This window comes from Pezoporus flaviventris, unplaced genomic scaffold, assembly GCF_033815535.1.
Source record: "Pezoporus flaviventris isolate CSIRO_AGI_PZ_B2104156 unplaced genomic scaffold, CSIRO_AGI_Pfla_v1 ptg000067l, whole genome shotgun sequence".
In the NCBI taxonomy this organism is placed as follows: Eukaryota; Metazoa; Chordata; class Aves; order Psittaciformes; family Psittacidae; genus Pezoporus; species Pezoporus flaviventris.
Genome location: NW_026892615.1, coordinates 921,646 through 947,387, shown reverse-complemented (window position 1 = coordinate 947,387; position 25,742 = coordinate 921,646). Strand labels below are relative to the sequence as shown.

General features: G+C 44.1%; 3 protein-coding genes across 5 annotated transcripts; 1 reads left to right on the top strand and 2 right to left on the bottom strand.

Annotated features, from left to right (window-relative positions):
• Nucleotides 1-745: 745 nt before the first annotated feature.
• LOC133278712 (carbohydrate sulfotransferase 5-like) lies at nucleotides 746-10,901 on the bottom strand. 2 transcript variants are annotated; one of them, XM_061471793.1, is made up of 2 exons: nucleotides 10,750-10,901; nucleotides 746-2,265 (listed from the first exon to the last, which is right to left on the bottom strand). In XM_061471793.1, the coding sequence occupies exon 2, from the start codon at nucleotides 2,235-2,237 to the stop codon at nucleotides 1,056-1,058; it is 1,182 nt and encodes a 393-aa protein (XP_061327777.1). In that variant the 5' UTR covers nucleotides 2,238-2,265; nucleotides 10,750-10,901; the 3' UTR covers nucleotides 746-1,055. The 2 variants fall into 2 exon arrangements, with proteins under 2 accessions (XP_061327777.1, XP_061327778.1); XM_061471794.1 differs by lacking the exon at nucleotides 10,750-10,901 and adding an exon at nucleotides 4,567-5,723.
• A 1,359-nt stretch (nucleotides 10,902-12,260) lies between these two features.
• TMEM231 (transmembrane protein 231) lies at nucleotides 12,261-17,282 on the bottom strand. 2 transcript variants are annotated; one of them, XM_061471791.1, is made up of 7 exons: nucleotides 17,097-17,282; nucleotides 16,847-17,016; nucleotides 15,706-15,834; nucleotides 14,729-14,872; nucleotides 14,364-14,445; nucleotides 14,124-14,230; nucleotides 12,261-13,263 (listed from the first exon to the last, which is right to left on the bottom strand). In XM_061471791.1, the coding sequence occupies exons 1-7, from the start codon at nucleotides 17,236-17,238 to the stop codon at nucleotides 13,075-13,077; spliced, it is 963 nt and encodes a 320-aa protein (XP_061327775.1). In that variant the 5' UTR covers nucleotides 17,239-17,282; the 3' UTR covers nucleotides 12,261-13,074. The 2 variants fall into 2 exon arrangements, with proteins under 2 accessions (XP_061327775.1, XP_061327776.1); XM_061471792.1 differs by lacking the exon at nucleotides 15,706-15,834.
• A 358-nt stretch (nucleotides 17,283-17,640) lies between these two features.
• Nucleotides 17,641-25,423, top strand: GABARAPL2 (GABA type A receptor associated protein like 2). Its single transcript, XM_061471790.1, has 4 exons — nucleotides 17,641-17,727; nucleotides 17,955-18,010; nucleotides 23,060-23,232; nucleotides 24,847-25,423. The coding sequence occupies exons 1-4, from the start codon at nucleotides 17,694-17,696 to the stop codon at nucleotides 24,935-24,937; spliced, it is 354 nt and encodes a 117-aa protein (XP_061327774.1). The 5' UTR covers nucleotides 17,641-17,693; the 3' UTR covers nucleotides 24,938-25,423.
• The last annotated feature ends 319 nt before the right edge of the window (nucleotides 25,424-25,742 follow it).

Genomic DNA, 25,742 nt, shown 5'->3' with positions numbered 1-25,742 from the left:
TCCTAAGAGGATTATCTGGTATCAATCAAACATGCACTATCCATCCTGAGATATGCTGGATTAAAAAAAAAGTTAAAACCACACAAAGCCCTCTTACACAAGCATCTGTCTCTCTACAACAACTGTTTGAACTGATAGCTTCCATACAGCAGTATAATCAATACAAGTATTTCCAGGGTACCTCAAAATTCTCAGTGATCTTCATAAACAACCTGTTTCTCTAAACAGAGAGGGTAATGGTATGAATCATGCTGCATGATCAAGCGTGTGCCTACTCCATGTCACAGCATTAGAATGCACAACTGGGGCAGCATTAACAAGCTATTTCTACAGTGATTCCACTCGAAGTTTCTCCATCTTTTTTGCTTTCTGCATTCCATGCCAACATCACCATCAACTATCTCAGTGCAAACTTTGCTTTTCCATGGAAAAGAAATCTATCAATAAATGAAGCTCCTGCATAAGCCTTTTACAACAGAACTGCTGCAGTTGTCCTAGCTCTTAGAAAACTTTAATAAAAGTTCTCCATAATTAAAATATTAAAATTATGTTAAAATTTAAAACATCAAGAGAAGTCTGAAAAGTTCTTCACAACAACTTTAAAGCAAAGGAAAAGAGTCAGATGATTCTAAAAGAAACAGAAGGAATTTAGTTCCTACTTTGTTATTTATACACATTAAGAACTGAAATTCTTAAGTATTTAAAGCATGAAAACAGAAAACTATTATCAATGAACAAAGTCATCTTTGATAATTCATCTTTTAATAGAATGAACTTAAATTATATTTTAAAAACAATGCTGAGAACAGCACAGCTCAGCTGTAAATGTGCAATCTGACAAGTATCCGCAGTATTTCTCATGCCTTTTTTTGGTTTTGGGTTTTTCAGTGTAAGAAACTCAGGGTAAAGACCTCCTTCCATTATGGAAAAACAGCAGATGGGAAGATAGTTAAACTTATCAGCCAAGGATTTTCAAATAACCTCTATGCTGCATAGTAGACAGATACGCAACCATCTACACACCACTCCCCAACCCCAATCTCAGAAATCATGTCTCAGTGCTTTGGATTAAATGATGACCAACTGAATTGATTCTGTCTTCTTGGCAGCACTAAATCCAGTGACAGATCTTTCTGCTCTTTTTCTGAATCTACCAGCTGATAGCCAAGCATGTTTATAGCACCTCTGCAAACTTCCTGTATTTGCTTAATTTTCTGGAAGGAAAGAGCATTTCTCCAGGCCTGTGAAACACTAACTGCATCTCGAGATGTGATTTTGAAGGCTTCTTTTTTCTTTCCTGGTCCCTGTCCATGTGTGATATTATGGATCCAGCTTTTGAGCATAGGGGTCAAACTAAGATCAGCAAATTTATACATTTCTGAGATTTCTGATAATGGATCCCTTACCAGGTCTTCGAAACGGATCATTAAATAGCGATCTTTAAGGAAATGGGGTGGTTTTAGAGTAGCTGTTTCATAAATCTGAACATGACTTCTACAGATCTCTTGCATTACTTTGTATTTGCTGTCTTCCACTTTGGTGCCATTGGTGCTCAAAACGATCCCGTTGTCACGGGCTAATGCTTTGACCGATTGTTCCCGTGACTTGACGACTGCTCTGGGGTCACGGACCAAGTGAATGATTTTGAGATTCAGGGACGGATCAGTGAGAAGGGGGTAGAGGACCTTCAAGTCAAAGAATCGAACCTCCTTGATGACAACATGACTGTAGGTTTTACAGGCTTCCTCCACCTTGCTGAATGGGTACCGTCCACAAAGAGTCTTGCATGCCATTTCACTGGTTATGTCAGTACGCTGAAAGGAGTCACAGGCAGGAGCTGAACACAGAGCCCGACTCACTGCCCACTGGAAAAGATCAGATAAGTTTCTTTTCCAAGGCATGTAAGCATCAAACACAGACATGTCACACAGAAAAACCGACCTGACAAGGTCCCGCACTGCCATGTGCAAGACCTTGGCACTGCTCTGGTACATTGTAACCCACACGTGCCATGCAGGCTCCATCAGGTAGAAGACACTGGGGTGCTGGCTGAAAAGTTGACCAACAAAAGAAGATCCTGACCGCCAAGAAGAGAGAATGAGGATGTGGACTTGAGATGGTTTCTCCTCGGGCTGAGTCATGAAGCTACTATACCGGGCATACATGAAGAGTAAGAATCCAGTCTGAACCGCAACAAAAATTATAACAATTGTGCTAGGAATCCGAATCCTTGCCATTCTCACCAAGGAAAAGCAATTACAAAAGCTGAAAAAGAAAAGGAAAATGCATGTGAACCATTGCCCCTATGGCACATAATAATGTCACAATTTACACAGTACAAGCTCTTGCATTAGCAAAACCTTCTTTCAAATATGCATTAGGCAGTCTTTGCTTCCTCAACCAGTGACACTGAGAGATGATCATTTGCAGGTGACAGGTATCAGAAGCTGCAAGAAAGTAGTGTGTGACAGCAAAAATCACAGCAGAAATTCTTTTGGAGCATGTGCTTGATGCTGAAGGAAACCTTGAGTTGATGCAGCTCAACTACTGGAGAAGTAAAAATTTACAAAATACACAAAGCCCTCAACTTGAATTCTGGTAAACACTGCTGAGGGGAAAAAAATCTTTCTGAATCATTCCACAGTATTTCCATTTCTGTCTGCGAGGGCTTCTATCCCTTCACAGGAGTAGACAGGAAAGGCAGTAACTGTGACTACTAAAATAATGAAGCTGGCATGCCTTTGGACTGGAGTGCAGATACCCCATGACTGAATACTCTGAGTTTGCATTTAAGAAGTTATCCATTTGTGAGTTACAATTAATCTGCATGTAACTCCTGGAAAATTTTAGGCATGTTGCCCACAAGTGGACTTCTGTTTTACTTGGAAGTCAAAGTTCAAGCCACATGCACTCCTCATGATCTCATACTGGAGGTTTTTGGCACCTACCCCTTTGTGCTCTCACTTTTGCAGAGTCCACTTATAAGCAGTCAGTGTATGTTAGCAGGCACGGTATTAGGATGATAAGAATCCTCGTGCATGCAGATCATCTCAAGAGTTTTACATATAAGCATTTGCTATCTAGCTGCATTTAGGCAATATTTTTATTGTTACACTGAAGATGTCAACAGGTATCAACACACTGAATTCTTGAAAGTAAATAATGCAGACTAGTGAATATAGATACACACTGATTTGACATAATACATACATTAAGTTCTTAGTGCTAGCTCAAGGAAACATGAAAAAGACTATTAATTAGTACCAAAAGTTGAAATAAATGGTCAATTGAAAGAGATAGTAGAAATGGGCAGATTTGGCTCCTTCCACTGCGCAAATGCTTCTTCTCTATATCAAGAAATGCATTCTACCTTAAATTAACACAGTTTTGCTACTAAACTTTTATTTAAAAGCCAAGAAAAACAGCAGAAATATGAGCTGAGTAGGAAAAAGGAGTCAATAAAGACATCCACCTTTGGTATCATACAGTATCTCGTAAGGAGGGTATGGCAAATGAGTAAGGTATTAGTTTGCTTGCAGACACTTTTCTCCCAAGACACAGTCATTTTGGTTTGAAAAAGCCTTTAAGGTCAAGTCCAGCTGTTAACCGAGGACTAAACCATGTCCCTGTGCACCATGTCTACACCATGTCTTTTAACCACCCCCAGGGGTGGTGGTTCAACCACGTCCCTGGGCAGCCTGTTCCAATGTTTGATAACCTTTTGGTGAAGAAATTGTTCCTAATATTCAGTCTAAACCTTCCCTGGCACAACTTGAGGCTATTTCCTCTCATCCTATCACTTGTTATTTGGGAGGAGAGACTGACTCCACCGCCCTGCAACCTCCTTTCAGGTAGCTGCAGAGAGTGATAAGGTATCCCCTCAGCCTCCTTTTCTCCCGGCTAAACAAGCCCAGTTCCCTCAGCTGCTCCTCACTGCACTTGTTCTCGAGACCCTTCACCAGCTTCACTGCTCTTCTCTGGATTCAAAGATCTGTATATTCCTCACATCCACTCCAGTTTATAGCCACTCAGTTAAAAATGCCTCTTTACTGTTTTATGTTCCTGGCTTCAACATACAATCTGTGTCTGTAGCTTAGCAACAGTATTTAGTAATTTCTAAAACTATGTTTATCACTGAGGATTTAGTGGTGGTGTTGCCTGGTGAGGCAAGGCCCTTTTCTCTACATTCTCATCAACCTACATCCAGCCCAGAACAGTGTCCAGATGGCTCTGGAGCATCTCCAACCTGGGAGACTACACAACTTCCCTGGGCAGCCACTGTCAGTGCTCCATCACCTGCACAGTGAGAAGTGTTTCCTGATGCTCAGAGGGAGCTTTCTGTGCTTCAGTTTGTGCCCATCACCTGTTGTCCTGTCACTGGGCACCACTGAAAGCAGCCTCACTCCATTTTCTTTACACTCTCCCTTCAGATATTTATAAACATTGGTGAGATCTCCCAGTATCAGCTGCTCCTCCCAGTTTCCTATCCTCAGCAGACTTGCTGAAGGTACACTCTTCGCCATCATCCATTTTGTTAGTGAGGGCAGGTTTGGATTCTGCACTGACCTCTGGGGTACACTGCTAGTTACTGGCCCTCAACTAGACTTCATTCCACTGACCGCCAGCCTGTGGGCCTGGCCTTCAGCCAGGCTGCAATCCACCCCACTGTCCACTCATCCCGCTGCCCCGTGCCAGCTCCTTTGCACAGTAACCTGATTGTTCTCACTTCAACAGGCTTGGGTTTTAAATAGCAAGATGAGACAAAATGTAACAGAGTGCTCATAAATAACCTTATTTTCTCAGGGCCGGGCTCATAAGCAAATTTAAAGCCACAAAAAAACAGACCTTTTACTAGACCCAGATGTCACTATATTCACTGAAATGCCCACTAATATATCCAGGCAGACAAGTATGGAAAGAGTAGCACAGTCTCTCTACTCTGGTATTAATGTTTGGCCTGCAAACAAATAATGCTGCCAATTTTTGGCAATGGGATGGGGAGGCAAGGTGTCTGTGGACCAAACACACTGTGAGTTGGCTTTTGTATTTGCTGCACAATCAGTATGATAGCTGTACTCAAAAGGGAACTGAAGAATGACGGGTGTAGTCTGATACCCTGCACTAAACCATAAAATGTTAACTATGGAACCACTGGCCCCTTGGCCTAATGCGAAGATCTCCTGACTCAGATCCCAATGACTCCTGACTCTCTCCGGGACCAATGACTGTTTTTAGAGCATCATATTTTGCATGCTAATTTGCCCATGATAATCCTTCAAAACAATATAGCAGAATACAGTCAAGTACAAAGATTAATCAAAATGACAGTCAATTACTTTTGTAAAAGGAATACTGAAGTTCCTCAGCCTGGAAGAAATGCTTCCTGAACAGGTCACAGCTGGCCTGGACAGAGTATCTGCAAAAACACTTTCTCACAACTGCTCAAAACAGGAAAATTGGGAGAATTCAATTAAATGATCACTCATGACAAAAGCTTTCTGTACACTGCATTATAAAAAATGTGAAACTCTACCTCAAAATGCTGTGGCAGCAAGACTATACAAGAGTTCAACAAATTATTATATCCACTGAAAGTAATTAATGGAAGAGAACCTCCACAAGGCTGTGAAAGCAAAGACGAGGCTCCAACTGGTGGTTTAGCAACTCCCTTGACTGTAGACAGCCGGAGGTGTCTGCCTGCATCTGGGAGGTCTACTCGGAGAAAACACATCCTTTATTATTTAACATTTTGCCTAGCAATGCAATACCTGCTACTGTTGGGCACAAGAACAGGTAGATAAACATCCAGTTTAATTCAGTATGGCTGAATTAATTCAATTCAATTCTTCATAGGTAAAATCTGCTTTACTTAAATACTATTTTTTGCATATTATGCCACCAGAAGCATTTATAAGTTTTCTCAACGCAGTGGCGACTATCAGCAACCCAGCAGTCTGCACTGACACTTCAACAGAGGTGAGGAAAGAACCCAAGTTAACACAGAAGAGCAGCTGCTTTTGCTAGTTCAAGTTTTCCTGAAACAGTTCCTACACCTGAAAGACAGGCAGCCAGAACTACGTCAAGTCTCTGCAAAAGTCAGGCATTTTCTGTACTGGCTGCGTCCTGTAGCTCCTGACAGTCTGGCCTATTACATACCTTTTAGAGACACAGTGATACTTTCTAACGAATTAATGTGTTTCTGTTCTAACTACACAGAACTGCTGCTCCACCCTAATGAAGACCACAGCAGAAATAAAATACTAACTGGTCTTTATACCTTATCAGCAAGGGATGAGGGAGTAAGGAATAAAAACATGTAGATGTCAAACAAAAAGCTGGGGTTTTAAACTCAAATCTGTGTTGACTGCCTCTCTGACCTCTCCTCACTCTGATTCCCACCCAAGTACTGCTGCAGACAGTACTGTGCCAACAAAAACAGAGACAGCATAACTATTAGTTCATAATTTGTGTCTGAACTAGTCCACCCACTGTAAGCAGTACAAATAATATGCAAAATGACTGCAGCCAAAGTATTTCCCTACTCTTTAGTATGATATAAACTGCAAGAAAGATTGTGATACCAAAATAAAGCACTAAGCAGATTTTCATTTTCAGTATTTAAAATTCATCTTCTGTGCTTTCAGGTGAGTTGTGATGTGTCTAAGGAATATGCATGCACGTAGTCACCACACAGAAATGAGTAATTACACAATAAAATGCAGCATCTGTAAGAGTATTCTCTGGGGCAGTTTCCAGTGCATGAGGCCAAACACACATCCAGTTCACTGTTTTTTCTCTGTAAACAGTACCTTTAATTTCTGCATTTCTCACACTGGGCACTATAATTCTCTTTGCAAGTAAATACCCTTTTACCATCTGCAGTTGCATTCTGCAGATAAGGTGTTTTCTGCCCACATTAAACTCTCACTCCTTTAATGTGCAGCTTTATAACCCACCAAGCTCCTTCAGGATTTTTGACAAATGGTGGCAGGCAGAAAGCAGATCTTGAACACCCTGAAAAATCACCGTCTCATGAAATTATATATTTATATATATATAAATCTACAGATTACATTATATCATCACCTTGGCAGTGCTGGGTTAACTGCCAGGCGATGTTGGACTGGATGGTCTTTTCCAACCTAAACGATTCCATTATTCTAATTGTGAGGGAAAGCACCTTACAATACAGCCTGCTTCTGATCCTCCATTTACTTCATCGCAGGGCCCGCCAGAGGGTGCTGCGAGGCAAGCTCTTTCCACACAGAAAGGCAAGATGCCAAAACTGCACCAGTTACTAGTCTGGCCATTGCTTTGCATTGCCTCTCCTCTTTCTCTGCTAGTGTGCTCCTTCTCCTCCGACAACTGAGCGTGGGAACGTGGGGACCCCAGGGGAGCTAGAAAGGGGCTTGTTCCCGTCCCTCTTCCTCCTTCTCTGCTTCCCAGCACAGCTTTCTTGTGCTGCCCCTGCCTTTACTCGAGCAGGACTGCTGACTGAAAGGGAGAAGCACCAGGACAGCCAGACATCCAGCTTGAGTACATCTTCAGCTGTCAACTGCCACCTCAGAGACAGAACTTCCAGCAGGCACCTACCTCCTTGTTGACTCATGAAATCAGACTGACCAGAAGTGTCAAGGGGGCTACAGAGGCAGAAAAACAGACTGTGAGGGATGCCAAGCATAGAGCACTCCAACGCCTTCTGCATCTCTCACCTGAGACACCTGAAGTATTGCAGTATTTGGTAGTACCACAATACAAGCTTTTGTACTTAATGAATACTGCTAAGCATAAACGATTTTAATAACAATCACAGTGGTATTCCTTTTCTTTGAGAGTAGTATTACTTTTGTTGTGATAATATTTTGGCAGGGAGAGCTCTGGCAAACAGCAAAATGACCAAAAATCTCATTCTAACAAAAGCTTTAGGCAGAACCATCTCTTCACAAGCCTATGAAAATGTTCAAAATGTGATCTGAAAATCTGTATATATGGTTTATCTGAGAGTCCTGAGTCAAGCCAGTCACTGGGCTTGTCTGCTAATGGCTACTAATGGAAACAAGACCCTGGATGAGATGAATCCTGGCTCTGTCCCAGAATAACTATTCTTACATATTGTGGAAAGGAAATGAGTTATACAAAGTGGCTAACAGAGCAATGATTTTCTTCATCACTTAAACTGGCTCTGACAGAATCCTGAGCTGCAGGGCCACTAGCATCTACCACTGCTTCCTGAAACTAAGATCCATTACAGAAAGCTATCCAGTTTTACCAGGCAGGCTAAACACACAGTGAGTGGTAGTATTGATCCCAGACAGCTTGTTTTCTAAACAGAGCACTTTTCAGACCCAGAATTGTAGAAACGAATGGAGGAGGAAATAACTAAATTGTGCAGTGGATGATTGTTTGGCTCTTGCTTTCATTTTTACTCTTTTGTCAAGTAAGATAAGTAATGCTGGAATTCAGTAATCAAACCTTTGCAGGTCAGCACTGTAAGGAGCACAGTTGCTCAGTGAACTTCATTTCAGTACAGAATTCAACCTGAAGAGACCTAGTAAATTAACTTTATAGCTAAAAAAAAAGACCCTCCTGTTACACTGCTCATTTTTTCTGGAATACTAGAACTATAGAAAGATAGCAAGAAAGTGCCCCACATTAGAGCTGCAGAGAAACATGGGCTTGCTCTGAGCCTGGGACAAAAGGCTGAGATGAAAGACTCCCTTGGAACAAATGGGTCTGGATCGGTTTCTGGAAGACTGAAAAATATGGCTGGAAGAAAGCAGAACAACTGAGAGAGGAAGTACAAGTATCTTGTCCCCTAAAGTGACTTCTGGGCAACTGAATCTTAGCAGTCTTTGTCAAAGTCTTCTCCAGCCATTTTGTATCTGAGAGAGTTTCCAGCACACTTTCATTTAAAACAGTTTATGCAACACTTTAAAGCCAAACTCTTTAGGCAGAAAATACTTCAATTACCACAAAATGCAAAAATGCATACATAATTTCCCAGACTGATCTCTTCTACTGAAAAATGATAGCCTAATGATGTACTGTGTTCAACCTCTTGCTCGCCAAAAATGATTTTGTCCTGTATGCCTGTCATATACTAAATGCTGACTTTCAGAGCAACCATATCAGCTAGATATAAGTATCATTTATGTACTTATAATTCAGCAAAATACCTCAGTACTGCCTGTGAAAAAAATTGTAACAGTAAATGGAATCATGCATTTTATAGAATTAATAGGAAAATGTTTGTGCATGGTGTGATAAACAGATCAAAGACCACCTAAAGGCCTACTATACCTCATGGAGACATTTACTCACTACGTACTTCACCTCTAAGACATCACACCAATGCAAACACCACCAGACTGGCTGCTATGAGCTAACATTACAAACATAGCTTGCTGCTGAAAAAACTGAAACACAGGAACGTGACAAAGCTGGTCCAAGAAAAACGCACAGCAGTATTTCTAGTAGTTCTTGATATAAATCACCCAGCTGACAAAATGTCAGTTTTCACTGCTCCTGCACAGCTAGAAATGACACATCTGCACAGGGCAAAAGCCAACAATATGTAGGTTGGACTTCGAATGAGGAAAGAAGAGTTCAGTGAGTGCCTTCTATAACCACTGATACTTCAACAAGAGCTAAAAGTATTTCTAAGAGCTGATCATTGCTAAATAATTGAAAAAAATATTAGTAAGCCTGCTTTTTTTTTTTAAATACAACAGTGAAATGGCAACGGAAAGTACAATATATTTACTGTAATCAGTCATTTTGAATTCTAACATTGTATTAGCATTTCAGCTGATACTGTTAGCTCAGTTTTTAAAACATTCTTCCTTTTACAATCTAGTGGAAAATGAGATTGAAAGAGTTGCTTCCAGGTTATCATCAGACATAAAGACTTGATAACACAATGAAGTATACCATAGGTTTCATATGTGACCAGAAAAAAGGCACTGGGCTTTTATATATATATATAATTTGGGGCTAGGATGAGTTGTCCAGCCTGAACAAACAGCCACGTGAAGGCACAGCCGTCCCTACAACACCTATTTCTCCATGCAACGCACCTGAAGATTACGAAGTGTTTTCAGCTATTCCGATTACCTGCGCTCAAGAAACGAGGTCTGCTCAGCTGCAGCTTTTGTTAGGAATTATTACTTACGGTTTTAAGGATGACCAAACGGGGCTGACAGTGACTGAATGCTGCTCACATCGGAGACCTCGCTGACACCCCACACTCTCCGAGGGCGAACGGGCTGAGGTGCGACCTGTGCCCCACCACAGCAACTGCTGCAACAACGAAATAACAACAAATTCTCTGTCCACTGGGAACAGGCGGGACACAGCAGGAGAATGGGGAAGGATTCCCCCGAATGATGGGGAATGTTCTCTAGAGCACCTCATTTCCCCATCTAACTCCGGCAACAAAAACTAATTCAACCCGAATCGGGGGGGGGGGGTGTCGGAGAAAATAAAAAATAAGGCAGATTTCCAACATTTCGAACACCTTTACCTCAGACACGAGCTGACTGCGCCTCACGCAGCGCCCGCCCGGGCTGTGCGGGACCGCCGCGCCGGTATCACCGCTACCTCACCGGCTCAGCCAGCGGCTCACAAACATCTCCTGAACGCAGTGCAACCGGTGACAAACACCGACATCAGACACCCAAAGCAACCGGTCCGTCATCGCCCGGCCCGCCTAGCGGGACGATGAACAACCCCCCCCCGGCCTACCCGTGCCTTCCCGCCGCCTCCCGGCACCGCCGCGGACCCGAGCTGCCTGCGGAGACAATGAACCGCTTTCAGACGTGGCCGAGGAGACGGGGCAGCGGGAGGAGCCGAGCCGATCCGCCCCGCACCCGGAGCATCCCCGGGCAGAGGCGCAGCCCTGCCCGCCCCGCCCCGCACAGCACCGCCCGCTCCAATGGGACCGGCTCGGCGAGGAGCCTCGGGACAGCGGCCGGGCGCTGATGGCGGCAGCAGCCTTACCGGAGCCGGGCCGCTGTAGCTCCCTCAGGCCTGCGCCGCCTCCTTGCCCCTCCGCCCGCCGCCACCCCTCAGGCCGCGTCCTGCGGGGGGAACGGGACCGTAGCCGTCCTTGTCCCGTCCCGACCCCGACCCCCCAGGGGCCGCCTCCTTCGTTCAAGCATCGCCCCATGGAAACCTCGGCACCCGTGCCTCTTCCCTGCCCACATCACCGCTTTTATTTATGCACAGGGCTGTTAACCAGCAGACACTCATCTATTTCCTGAACCAGACCTATCCACCATTTTTCCTTTCACATGCATTCACTGAGCTGTTGCTCTGAGCTGTTGTAACTTCATGTGGAAGGAGATGAGAGAAAAGCAAAATAGGGGGATGGGGTCTCCTGGTTTTACTGCTGTTTTCTGGCATTAGCCTCGCTTCTTTTCCGGCTGCTACCTTAAACAGGCTTCTGTTCGGCTTGGAATTCCATTTCTGTGAGAGTACAGCAGCTCAAACCCTTAAAATGGGCCTGTGGTCTCTAGGGATTTCTATCCCTTGCTTTATGCCCACCCTAATGCTTGTGCAGACACATACCAAGCTCATTCAGGGAACTGACTTCTCTGAAAAAGTGAATATATTTGGTAAATATGACCTTTACCACAATGAACTCATTATCAACCATAATGAACTGATAGCTCATACACTCACATGCTATCACCACTGCAAGGAAGAAGAACTGGGACTACAGCAGGAGAGATGTATGTCAGCATGAGATGCTGGTGAAACAAGTGCATGGGCCCTATGTTCATCCTCTGCAGTGCTAAGAACACTGAAAAGCAGTGGACAGTTGCTGTTGACAGTGCACTGGGATACAAAGCCAACTGCCAGCAGTCCACAGCTGCCATGTGTGGAGTTCGCAGAGCAAACTGGAGATTTCTGGAATAGGTAGTTCTCAAAACTGCCAGGATGCTGAATCCCAGAGAACAATGGTCCAAAGGTCAGCTGTTGCTTTACAAGTTGCTCTTTCACGTTTCATAGCTGCACCATGTCTTGAGACTTAAAAGAGAACCAACACAAAATTTAACTAGCACCTAAAATTGTTTTACTCCTTCCTGCCATAACATGGCTTTGCTAGAACTACAAAACTGAAAACACAGCAGAAATTTTGTTGGTTTCCATTTTAAGCTTGTCTAGAACAAAAAGTAAGCTTAGAAAGAGAAAATAAAACTAAATAATCTTCCTTACCACCCACACTAAGAAAGAGGGACATATCAGCACTCACCAGGTGATAATAATTGATTTAATTTTTATTTATTCTAAGTTATCATTTAAGTTCTGAAAGTAATTTTTCACTTGCTTTGGAACTCTGAAGCTTCTCTGGTAGGTTTTTGTTGTTGTTAGTGTTCTTTAAACAAATATCAGGCTTCTCTGTTTTACTATTCCCAATTTACAATTAATGGTGTAGTGCTACAGTAATAATGCCAACAGCAGACAATTGTGCAAACCTTGCAGACACTGTCACCCACAACCCAGTTTCTCACATCAATCTTGAATTTATCCAACTTAATACCTAAATTGGTGAGCACATATAGCCACAGTTATGGAAGTATGGCTCTGATGGTAACTCATCCATACACTTCTTCACATTCCTTGTATTTTTTCCTTTCATAGTGCATATAAACACATGTACAAATACCCCTTGGCAGAACTCTACCTTAATGGTGAATTAATTTACAAGACAGTAAAAACAGCTTATGCTGATACTGTTGGCATGTTATTTTCAATCTTCAAGGTTAAGCAAAATCAAGATCATGAAAAAGCAGCTTCATTGCTTTCTGCTGGTTTTCGAAGTGTGTTCTAGTTGAAAAAAAAAACCAAACAAAAAACTAGGTTCTTCTTCTGTCAAAGATACAAAACTTTTCAGTCCCAAAGCAGTGTTCCCAGAGAAAAAGATGAATGAACGTGTACTTGAAAAAAAAACCAAAAACAGAACAAAATTGGAACACACCTACAAAGTTTGATCTTCCTAAGTAAAAAACACACAAAGTCAGGGATCTATTTTTTGAACTGCATTTCTTTAAAGTATTCTCAAGTATCTCCTCAGGACTGGTGCTGTTTGTAGGACAGTACTGGAGACACTGGCAAAACTGGTGTTACTGAAGTTGTCGTCAACACATGATTCTGGAATATAAACATTTTAATCCTACCAAACACCCAAAGAAATATAAGGAGAATGCTGACATACTGGATCCAGGCAAATTTAATCACTTCCCAAAATCCTGGCTGATACTTAAAGGAAGTCAAGGAGTGTTCAAGAAGCAGCTTCTGCTACTACTACTGCAATAACTAAACAAAGGAACTTGAAGGTGGAAAGGCAAAACTTCTTGTTAACAAAAGTTGTTAAGACATCAGTTCATGTGGCAAATGCAAAGCCTTTTACCATAGTATGCAACAACAGTTGCAGAGAATGTCTACCCTAGAAGACATTTAGATCAATACTGTGCAAAGTGCCTAGTTTGTCCCTGACTCACCAGAAAGTAGTTAGTAGTAGTCAAGCAGGTAAACAAACCTTGTAAGAAGAGTGCTTCATACAAATTCTTTTAAACACAGGCTTGTTCTTATCAGACAAAATGAGTAAAAAGTGTAATGAATGAATAATTATTTTATAGGGGGAAAAAAAAACACCAGGTATGTCTGCACATGCAACAGGTTTGCCACATCCACTGCAGGGATTATGATCTGGTGAGCTTACCTTGCATTCAGATTTCTAATGATTTGCTTTAAGTCACAGAATACAGTATTATGCTTTGCTAGTGGCATCTATGACACATTGGGACAGCAGGTGCTGCAGGAGCAAAGCAAGACTTCCTAAGGATATTTACTGTGGATGGCTAAGAAACTGCTATAAAGGCCAGTATAGAAAGACTGGAAAGCAACGTGGGTTCCTAGCAAGGAAAGACAAAAGGTGGTTATGCTAGCAGAACCACCCAGAAGAATGGGCAAATAGGTATTCAGCTGGCTCCAGAACTATAGCATTTGCTCAGCTAACACAGCAAGTCTAGAAGCAAACAGTTTTCTTTTGGCCTATATGCAAAGTCCTAAATAATGCAACCCTGTTATGTCACAGTTTATGCAGTTTTCAAAGGATATAAGATAACTTCCACTGGGTAATGAATAGTGGCGTTAATGATAAATGGTGTATCTGTTGCTCTTCCAGCCATCCAGAGAGGGTTGGGATCTGAAAAGACTGTTGTAACTACAATGGGGAAAGAAAACATCCAGGTTAAGGGGCTTTTCAGTCTTAACACAGAGCTCAAATCCTCACAGAATAACTGCCAGTATGAGAACTACTGCTGCCCTGTAATTCAGAGCTGTACATTCAGGCTTACCATTTCTATCCCGATATGCTGCAATGATGTTTGTTAGATCATAATCACTTGCAAAGGGACTTGCGCCATTGACCAGAGACACCTGTTACAACAAAGAGATACTTGCATTACTTGTTCACTCCTCAAGGAAGTAACTCTACCAAGTTTTTTTATGCTAAGTAACCATGCCCTTGAAGGAATGCACGTAACTATCAGACTGAATGTTTTGACAGAATAACCTGATCCACCTTTCAGCCTAACAAGAAAACACCAGTTTCAAAGTTCTGCGGTCCCCTTTGCGCAGGAGTATGAATAGGGTGTCACCTATGGCACTAGGAGGATAAAGAGAGGGGAGAATTTATGGAGAAGGAAAAAAGTTTCCTCACATTGTATCTGGTATCCAGTCCACAATAGTTAAGTAATTGCCTCTGCTTCAGTTTCAGGTCTCCATTCATATACAGCTGAGACCCTGGCACAGGAGAAAAATACTGAAGAAAAGCCATGCTCTGCATCACAAACGTTGACATCCTCTGAAATGGTGAACACAAGAGAAGATAATTGGGGGGGGAGGGGAACACAACACACTTTTGAAATTCTTTGTATCTACAGATTTTCTGCATGGATTTTATTTTTTTCCTGACCCCCAGTTTCAGACTGTCACATTAGTCTAAACAAGGGAACACCAAATAAGATATTATTTATTTTTTCAGGTTTTTCTGAAAGTGAACTACCTTATTTGTGAGTTAACAAACTTTATAAACCAAACAGTTCCATGGGAACTTCAGGGCAGTTCAGCAATCTGTGGCTAATGACAGAAGGATTCAACTTGCCATAACATGTGAAAAGCAGCAAGATGACTAAACAGGTTAATTGGAGACACACTTTAAAATACTCAAGCAGTCAAAGTCAGCTAAGGACTCACTGTGGAAGGAAGGAAGGACCAAACAAGTTCATTTGCCATTATCAACCACTCAATCTGAATGAAAATTTTCTTATTTACCTAAAACAAATGTGCTGTGAATATCAGAACTGTCTGTGATATTAATCACTGACCTGAAACTCCAGCACAAATTTAGTCCTGTCAGGCCTTTACTCTGGGCCTCATAGGTTTGAGAACACCCCACCCCAAAATCCAAAATGAAATCAAATCAAAACCAAGACCCACAAAACATATCAAAAGATGCAAGAGAGATAGACTAGGGATGACCCAGCAGAGGAGGAGAAAATTAAGTATTTGTTAGCAAAATAAAACTTTTAGATAGTAATTTCAAATATGGAAAGGTTCTTCCATGCTTTGCATAACCACTACTGGAATATTATATTGTGTGTAAACGTCACAACAAATAAAACTAGAAATGCTCACATAAAGCTGGTAGGAAAAGAGTAGAATCAGCTGAACACCAACTACATGCTCTGTAGGTTGTAGCGGAAGTTCCAATCGAAAATGCAACTGATCCATTTTGCCATCTTGGTTTTTGTCTTCTTCTGTAGTCTAGAAGAACCAGTAAGATTTTTAGTTGGGGTTTTTTAAACAGGAACTTCTACTAGAAAGAAAACCAAAGGTAAAACCCCAGTGGATCTCCACGGCTGCAGCATGCACATGCTGAGGAAGCAGATAAACCACTGTTAGGAACGCAACAAAAAGCTGCTTGACTTTATTAGACACAGGACTAGAGGCTGCAGTTTTGTCTGTTATACAATGTCTCATTTGCCCCCAAGGGAGGGAAAGCATATCAGACTCTTGAAGGTCTCTTCTGCCCTGTGCCATTCCAACCACCTCCCCAGCATGCTACAAAGCACACATTAGTGCTGAATCTTATGTCACATCCTGTGCAAGTGTGTGACTGTTTGCCAAGCTTTTGCCTCTTGCCCCTGCAGCCTGCCTGTTAATGGTCTCTGCATGACGACTCCTGGTTATAAGCCAAGGCTTGACACACTTCTGTGCCACAGATGCCCAGCACTTCAGCTATCTGGATACATAACAGGACCGTACCAGAGGAAATGCAGAAAAATAACTGCCGCTGTTGACTCCCAGTAGGAACAACAGTTGCAGGGCAGAAGCCAGGCAGGTTAGAAAGCACATACCTGCTTTCAAAACCAGGGGCTAATGAGGAACCCCTGCAAACTTCAGATCCTGACAAGCCATATGGAGGAGGAAGAGAGTAATTAATTTGAGTAAACTGATGTGCTCATGCAAACCACCAGTAGTGCTTAGGAACATGGTTTAGTGGTGGACTTGGTACTGCTAGGTTAACGGTTGGACTTGATGATCTTAAGGATCTTTTCCAACAGAAACGATTCTACAACACTGAGAGGAAGTAAAATTGGACTGGTTAATAACCACTCGTCCCTCCCGAGTGAATTTTGGTGTGGGACACGAAGTGACACATGAAGCTGCTGCTACTAGCAGGGAGCAGAGCGGGACAGGCCTCCTGCTCGCAGCACCAGCACTAGCCCCGGCTCTGCTGCCCTGGGCGCCCCTCTCCCGCCCCGGGCGGCCCTACCGACAGCAGCGGGACCCGCAGCCGCTCCCCCTGCAGCCGGTTGAACGCTGGAAACGTGCTCCACGCCAAGAAGCTGCCCGGGCTGGGCCCTGTGGTGGCCACGAGGAGCAGCTCGTACCGGAACCGCACTGTGGGCTGCTCCAGGTACGAGCTCTGCTTCAGCCAGAAACCTGCGGGGAGAGGAATCGCGAGGACTCAGCGCCGCCCGGGCCGCTCCGCTCCGGGCCGCGCGCGGTGCGGTGGCGCTCACCGTGGCTCCGGTAGGCCACGAGCAGCGGCGGCACGTAGGTGAGCAGCGTGACGAGCAGCAGCGCCAGCGCGGCAGCGGAGCAGAGACCGGCGCGGTACCGCGTGTGAAGCGCGGGGTGCGAGAACAGCTCCAAGGCCGCCATCGCCCCGCGCCCTCACCGTGGCAACGGCGGGGCCCTGACGGGCGGGACGCCACGCTTAGCAGCGGCCCAGGCGCCGGGGAAAACGGGCGCGCCAGCCAATCAGCGCGCTCTGCTGCAGTCCGCTGCTCCCGGGGCCCGCGGCGACGGCGGAGCCTCGAGCGGCCTCGAACCCGGCAGCGGCAGCGGCAGCGGCAACGGCAACGGCAGCAGCGGCAGCAGCGGCAGCAGCGGCAGCGGCAGCAGCAGCAGCGGCGGCGGCGGCCGCACCCCCCCCTCCCGCCGCCACTGCCACCGCCCCTGCCCCTGTCGCGGGCCCGCCGGAAGCGCCGCGCTCGGACTGTTGCTAGGAGACCGGCGAGCCGGAAGTCCCGCCCGCCGAGCCGCGGTGTTGTTGTTGTGACAGCGCCAGCCCCGGCCTGAGCCCCGCCGCCGGCTCCGCGCCCCGCCGCCGCGCCATGAAGTGGATGTTCAAGGAGGACCACGCGCTGGGTAAGGCCGGGCGCTGCTCGCCGCTTGCAGTGTCGCTGCGTGCCCCGTGGGTCGGCCTGTCTGCGCGCGGACAGCCGCCCAGCCCCGCCGCGATGCCCGGGACGGTTCCGGAGCCCCCGGAGCCCCCTGGGCGGCCTGCGGGCTGCCGTCCCTGAGGCCTTACCCCCCGGCTCGGGGCACGGCGGTGCCGCTGCCGTGCGCTGACTAACGGCGAGTTTTGTCCACAGAGCACAGATGTGTCGAGTCGGCAAAAATCCGAGCCAAATACCCTGACCGTGTCCCGGTGAGTAACCGAGCCAGCTGCATCGGGCCGCTGGAGGCAAAGCTGGTCCCATCCCACCGCCTCATTTGATCAGATCTTACTGAAGAAATTCATCTTCCCTTGTGTGTCCTCAGGTGTTCTAAAGAGGCCCCAGACACATCTGACTGACCGTAACCCTTCCTCTGCCCTACTGCAAGAGTGCCTTTCTAAACACTTTCCAGGCATGTTCATGATTTTCAGTGTCCTGATTTCTTCAGATGGCAATTATATCCCAGCAAATACCTTCAGTGTCCTGAGGATTCATTCTGTGCCCAATCCCAAGAACACTGAATTCTCTAAACCTTCACAATCTTCTATCCTGGCTCTGTGAAGAGGGTGATTTCTCCTCATGTAGCCATACTTGTACCCCGTTGCTGGAAGAGCCAGTGCAAGTGATGACCCCTCCTTTTTGCATTAATACCTCTCTACCTGCTAAATAGTGAATGATCTTTCCTCTTCACAGCACAATTCTTTTTTTCCTTTTATTGTGGTTCAGTGAAATGACCACACTTCACATCTGTTACAGTTGGCAACACGGCCATCTGCTTGGGAGTAAAATTTCCCACATCTAAGCTGACCACAGGCCAGTTGATGCCACTTCTGACTGAGCTTTTGGTAAACAGCATTCATTAGGCAGTGCAGCCCAGAGAAGAACCTCTAATCCCATTGAATTTCTCTGCTGCTGAGCTGCCCCTACGCACAGCACATTCTCCAGCTGCAGTCTGGCAAACTGAGCTGATCCTCGCTGTTCTCTGCTTGCCTAACTACCCCATCATGTCCATTTCAGGAATATCCCTCATGACCTTAGGGGATAAAGAGACATTGAAACTCACAGTATGAGTCAGAATTACGTGATGATATATCAGGAATGGACAGCAAGGTGTGTGTAGATACAGAAATTAAATTGCAGTGTGATGCTTTGGCTAGGCCAATAAAATTCCAATTGAGCCATGTACCTTTCACAAAATAGTTACCAAGTATATTTTTGGCATTTAATAGAAGTGTTTTTCAGACTTAATATACGTTTCCTGCTTTCCAGGTTATAGCTTATATCCAGAGTGACAGATGTCAAAATTATTTCAATTCTCAGATGCTGTATCTGTGTACCTGGATTTAGAGATATTTCAGTGATTCAAACCTATTAAGATAATGTAAGAACAGCCCGACTCTGTCCTAGGGTGGACTGTATAGGAATAAAATGTGAGGTGAAAGAAATTCATGCTTGCTAAGCACTGCAGTCTTAAATTTGCCTGAGTAATCAAGTGGTCTAAGGGTTAAAGGTATCTGTAAGTTTTACTAGAAGCAGTTCACCAACAGCCTTGACTTCCTTTTGTGACATTTTCTGTGTTATGAAGCTGAAATGCCCAGTGTGTTATTGTAATCTTAAAAATACAGAAGTATCAGTTGTTAAGGCTTTGGTATGTCTGTCAGGCTGCTTTTTGACCACTTTATAGTTCCCTCATACTGAATTGCAGGAGGCAGCTCCTGTTTCTGTAGGCAGATCTGAAGAAATTATAAGGAAAACCCTCTCCACATCATAGGATAGTGTATTCTGGATATCTGTCTGGGCATTACCTGGATGCTGTAGCAATGGGGAATGCAGAGGTAAGGAATGGAGACACTGGAACCTCTTGTAAGCCTTACTTCCTCATGTACTATATTTTTCCTTCAAGAACTAGTCTGGATGGAGCAATAAGCACCAGGTCCTTTCCACAAGTAATACTTAATTCCTCTTCCTCTACCTGTTGCTTTTTGTTTGGTTTGTTTGTGGCCATCTGTCCTTCCTGTAGTCAGTTTCTGATTTCCTAACATGAAGTAAGATACTCTAATGCCAGTCCAGCATAATACAAAGTAGAGAACAGCATCAGTGAGTCCTACCTTGACAACAGAAACACAGTGGAATGAACAATACGCCTTAGAGTGCAGTTATATTCAGAATAACACGTGTGAAAATAAAAAAAAAAAATCTGTTTTCCAGTGGTAAATCAGTATGTTACTGCAGACCTGAATCTACAGACATCCTGAAATGGTGATTAACACAGGCAGTCTTTTTTTCAGAGTTGCAAACAGAAGCCTGTTGATGCTGCAAACATCTTACCCTGGCATCTCTGCTTCGGTCCTTTCCTGCTTTCTTCTGCCAAACACTGTAGTATAGGCCGGGAATATCCCAGTTCCTGAGGTGGCTGCACAGCACAAGCAAAGCTTGTAGATTGTTTTTTCTTTTCCTAATTTTTTACTTAATTTTTTTCCTTAAAGCCTACCTACCCCATCTGGCTGTCATTCATACAGAGCTAAAACCTACACCTTGTTGGTATGGCTTCACTGCTGTCTTGTAACTTTAGCCAATCAACTGAAGCTGTAATTAACATGAGCTGCATACACTTCTGGATTAGCACTGTAAGTCTGGTACAGCAGAGGCACACACACAGCATCACATCACAGCACCTTTCTGGGGATTTGGTGGGCTCAGCTGGCACCCTTGAAGGTGAGCTGGTGTTGCAGCATGCTGCAGCCATGCTTCACCTCTCAAGGCATTGTTAAAGTGCTTGGTGGCTTGCTTTGGCCTGTCAGTAGTAACTGCTGGAGTAGTTGCAGAAATGCAGAGAACATGGATGTCAAATCAAAAGCAGTACAGCAAAGCACTGAAAAATGCACATGTGGTCTATGGCCAACTAGAAACTTGCATTATACCACAACTCATACAGTATCGGAGTTTGACTATTCAGATACAACATGGCTTCTTCAGCTCTGCACCAATCTCCCTGAAGGATGCCTGTACCTCTATTTAGCAAGGAGGTTTCTGATGTAAAAGTACTGATGAATACTGTAATGCTGTAGATGGAAGCCTGAAAGTCATTCTGGCATCTGTGGTGTGTGCAGAACAGATGAAATGCCAGACCTGATACTAGACTAGGCTGATGCTTCTCCCTCCCATTTACCTAAATTCTGATTTTGTAGCTTCAGTGTTACTGAAATTTATTTCTAATATTTCTTCCTGTTTGGGTTTTTTTCCTTTTGATGTCTGCTACACATGGACAGTTCGTTCTGTCATGTTAGGGTCAGCTTGAGGCATTGTTTAAAGAAGACAGTTAAGTTGGAAGGGTGGTAGAGGTGTGTATATTAAACCTGTATTTCTTCGTATTGTGGCATTTTATTTAGCCCCATGACAGTTTAAATGAGGAGAGGCCATGCTTCTTGCAAACTAGAACTGTATGTAATGAGATTGCAAGCAATGATGGTCATGTCCAGTGAGTAGCAGTTCAGGACTCTAGGTTTGTCTAGGTTGGAGAGAAGGAGGCTGAGGGGTCACCTCACTGTTCTCTGCAGCTTCCTGAGGAGGAGACGTGGAGATGGGGCGGGTGTTGGGATCCAGGGCAGGACACATGGGAATGGTTCAAAGCTGCAGCAGAGGAGGTTCAGACTTGACATTAGAAAGAAGTTCTTTAACATGAGGGTGGTCAGACACCGGAAGAGACTTCCTAGAGGTGGTTGATGCTCCAGGCCTGTCAGTGTTGGAAAGGCAGTTGGACAGTGCTCTGAATGACATGCTTTAATTTTTGGTTGGCCCTGAATTGGTCAGGCTGTTGGACCAGATGATTGTTGTTAACTATTCTGTTGTAGTCTGCTTTCTTTTTACATTGTGACAGTGACAAAACAAAGTAAGCAGCATCTGTACTAAGGGAATGCACTTCCCCAGATCACCTGCCATTGCTCAGGTACCAGTGCTGCAGTCTGGTTAGATTTTTCATGACTTCCTTTACAGGTGAATGGGGCAAGAAGGAACATGGTTAAATGATTTTTCAGTTTGTTACTATCAACTAGATTAATTGAGAAGACAGAAGTCCTGGACTCCTTCCCTCAATCACCAGTTAAAGGGAAGTAGTGCAGACAAGCCACTCTTAAACCTCAAGTTCTCAAGCTGCCATGCTGCAGACATCTCAGGAGATGCCAATTCCTCTCCTGCCCCAATCTTTTGTTACAGAATACACTATTTTTGGCTAGTGCATATGGCAAACTTTTTAAAACACATTGAAAATTACCCATATTTAAACACAATAGGACATCAGTGTCCTGGTATGAGTAAGTCACAGAATCACATAAGGGTTGTGGTGGGAATGGACCTCTGGAGGTTCATCCAGTCCACCCCCCTGCTCCAGCAGGGCCACCTGCATCCAGCTGCCCAGAACAGTGTCTCTGGAGCATCTCCAAGCTGGGAGACTCCACAACTTCCCTGGGCAGTGAGAAGTGTTTCCTGATGTTCCTGGAGCACAAAATGTGCTTCAGTTTGTGCCCATCACCTCTTGTGCTGTCGCTAGGCATCACCGTAAGCAGCCTGGCTCCATTTTCTTCACATGTTCCCCTCAGGTATTTATAAATGCTGGTAAGATTCCACTGAGCGTTCTCTTCTCCAGGCTGAACAGTCCCAGCTCTCAGCCTTTCCTCATATGAGAGATGCTCCAATCCCTTAAACAGCTTGGAGTCTCTTTGTTGTACTCTCTCCAATATGTGCATGTCTCTCCTGTACTGAGGAGCCCAGAACTAGACACAGCACTTAGGTGTGGCTTCACCAGTGCCAGTTCCAGGGAAGGATCATGTCCCTGGACCTGCTGGCAATACTTGCAGCCTAAGATACCATCAGCCTTCTTTGCTGCCAGGGCACACTGCGGGATCTTTCTCAACTTGGAGTCTACATCACAGTAATTTCATATCATCAGTGTACAAAAAGCTAACAGATGCATATGCTTTCCTGGCACAGGTTTCTTTTAAACACCTTGCATCTTTCACTCCATGACTGTCAACAGGCAAAGGAAGTTTTGAGCTATTCTGTATATGAATGTAGGTTTCAGTGCCCTTTAAGATCAGGTTTTACAGTGTTGAACCAGTCTTGCCTCTTATTTGCCTCATTTGGTCAAGAAACCATTGTTCCTCCCCTCTGCTCACTGTTGTAAGCCTGCACCAGCAAGTGGTTTCTGAAAGCTGTCTGTTCATAGCAGCCCTGAAAAACCTAACCTTCACACCTGTGCTTTACAGGTCATAGTGGAGAAGGTCTCAGGATCTCAGATTGTTGACATTGACAAGAGGAAGTACTTAGTTCCATCTGACATCACCGTGGCCCAGTTCATGTGGATCATCAGGAAGAGGATTCAACTGCCATCTGAGAAAGCAATATTCCTCTTTGTAGACAAGACTGTCCCACAATCCAGGTGAGAAGCTATTCATGTGGTATTCAGACCCATGTCTGCAAGCCTGTGTGTACCTGATGGACAGGAGCTCCCCTCTTTGAGGCTTATCTGGTGATTTTAGGAGGGGTGTGGCTACATCTTAGTCTCACTGTGATAGGATTGGGTTTTTTTCTCAGGAGTTTGATAAACATTTCTTGAGCTAGGCTGAAAGGAAAGGTGACTGAAAAAATCTCTTTATGATTTACTTCTATGGGAAGAGGGTGAGCTCTTATTAAGCCTTACCTGTGTAACAGGAACAGTTCCTCCAGGTAACCTGTCCAGACTGTTAGCAATATCTTTATTTACTTTGTGATACACAACAGGGACCTGTGAGAACCATCTTTTCCTGCTTGCTTTCTTGTAAGAGTATTAGGAATGTCATTGTCTTAACAGTGCTGCAGAACTGCTAGGAATGGGACAGAAAAAGAAAGGACACATTGTTCACGATGGGATGTCATATCTGCTGGAAAAACAGGGCATTGAACCTTTCAGTATTAATGCAAAAATGGTAACTTGTTAACAGGTAAATCAAAATCTGATCTGTTAACAGCTCTGCTCGTCTTGTGGGCTGAGATCACTAAACCCGTGATATCCTCTCATCATCCAGAAGTTTATCTAGTGCTCACCAGTTCCCTTTCATTACAAGTACTGCTGCAGCTCCTCCCAGCCCCTCCCTCGGGTAAAAGCTGTTCTCCTTTCCCTATCACTCAGTCTAAATCTTTCAGTTCCTGACCCTTTTCTCAGTCTTGGGTAGGTAGGGAAGGGTGAGCTGAGGAGGTGTCACTTGTGCAGCTGCCCAACGTCAACTTGCTGTTCCATCTGCAGGAAGATGGTTGGAGCAGTTGTACTGGCCAAGTAACTGCTTGGGTTTCCTTTTGTTGTCAAAACACAGGCATTGCCCTAAAGACCATGGCTGCTTACACTGTGAAGGGCCACATGCCTGTTCAGTGACAAACATTTTCATTTGATCAAATGTTCAGAGCCTTACCTCTGGAAAAAACAAGTTCCTGGGTAACTTGTCATTTCCTGCCCACACATTTTGGTACTGGCATTACTTGAAGTCATTACTTTTTAACAATACAGAAAACAAAGCTTTTGCTTCCCAGAATAACCCAGAGCTCAAGGAAACAGTCCAAAAAGCACAATCTTGATAGAGCAGAGACCAACCGAACATTCACAACTACACAAGGTGGAGGGAGGGAGAAATGAGGTGGCTCATGCAAGAAGCACAACATTAATGCAGCTGCATTCAAGGAAGGTGCAGTAAGGCTGTTGAGCCTTGTATTAGTCACAGCATCAATAATGGGTGATTCAGAACCTGAAATACCTTCAGTGACTAATTTTTTCAGTGAAATAAGGTAGCTTTGTGACACATGCATTTGCAAAGAGCAAAACCCTAGACAATGCAGAGAGCCCAGGATCATTTTTCTATCTCAGGAGTCAACTGTTTTCATATATCCCCATTTTTGTATTTTAATTTACACAGATTCACAAGTTTTAGCTTTTATTAATCCTTGTCTTTGTGAGGTTCTAACTGCTACTATTTGCAGCTGTCATGATGCAAGCAAACCATTTCTCTTTTTTTCCCCCTTAAAGCTTAACTATGGGACAACTTTATGAGAAGGAAAAGGATGAGGATGGATTCTTGTATGTTGCCTACAGTGGAGAGAACACATTTGGTTTCTGAATGGTGGGTCCTGGCTACCGTACCATCCTGCTGTGTATCTTGTAAATAGCTGATCATTTTCTGTTCTGACATCCACAGAAGTTCCTTCTATATACACGCATTTGTAACTGGATTTATTTCTTAATATATTGATAGGTCTTGTTTTATTAGACTGTTAAATTATAAAGAAGTTTTGTTGGTTTTGTGCTTTTTTTTTCTTTTTCCCTCATGCTATGAATTCCCAGAGCCTCATTCCTTTGGGGGATACACCTGATGACATGGATTAAATAATAAAGCAAAGTAGTTGGGCTACTAGAACATGAAGAGAAGAATACACATTTATTCTGTTTTGAGGTGTTTAAGAAATAAAAATATCAAATTAGTATTGGGAACACTGGATTTACTAGCTTGTCCTAAGCAAGAGCACAATGTGATCATTATCAGTTGAGCTAATATGTTCCTTTCTCAATTAACAAACAAGTACAATAAAAATTCCTGTCACAAACAGGCAGTGCTGTCATTTCTTTGCCTTAGTTTTGGCCAGAAAGTTATACATCACATTTACTAGATGCTATAGAGCTCCTTATGTTATTTACTAGACACTGCAGAGCTTCTCAACGTGGATGATGATACAAGGAAAAAACAAGCAGCTATCTGTAGGTTCCAAAACCAGTAGCTTCAGAGCTACTAGGTCTCATCAGGAGAGCAGCTATGCCTGCCCACAGGCTGTCAGCCTAAACCATTCTATGATTCTACCATGGTGAGGCAGACAACTGCAATTAAAAATGCTGCATGCAAGATGAAGAACTGATGGTCAGTTCCTGCA

Excerpts from the sequence above, each read along its gene's own strand:
- GABARAPL2 (XM_061471790.1), top strand. The coding sequence starts at position 17,694 with ATGAAGTGGATGTTCAAGGAGGACCACGCGCTGG. Across the intron at positions 17,728-17,954 it reads CAAGGAGGACCACGCGCTGG|AGCACAGATGTGTCGAGTCG; the intron begins GTAAGGCCGGGC and ends TTTTGTCCACAG. Across the intron at positions 18,011-23,059 it reads AATACCCTGACCGTGTCCCG|GTCATAGTGGAGAAGGTCTC; the intron begins GTGAGTAACCGA and ends TGTGCTTTACAG.
- LOC133278712 (XM_061471793.1), bottom strand. The coding sequence starts at position 2,237 with ATGGCAAGGATTCGGATTCCTAGCACAATTGTTATAATTTTTGTTGCG.
- TMEM231 (XM_061471791.1), bottom strand. The coding sequence starts at position 17,238 with ATGGCGGCCTTGGAGCTGTTCTCGCACCCCGCGCTTCACACGCGGTAC. Across the intron at positions 14,231-14,363 it reads AGCATATCGGGATAGAAATG|TTACAACAGTCTTTTCAGAT; the intron begins GTAAGCCTGAAT and ends TCCCCATTGTAG. Across the intron at positions 13,264-14,123 it reads ACCCAGTGGAAGTTATCTTA|TATCAGCCAGGATTTTGGGA; the intron begins TATCCTTTGAAA and ends ACTTCCTTTAAG.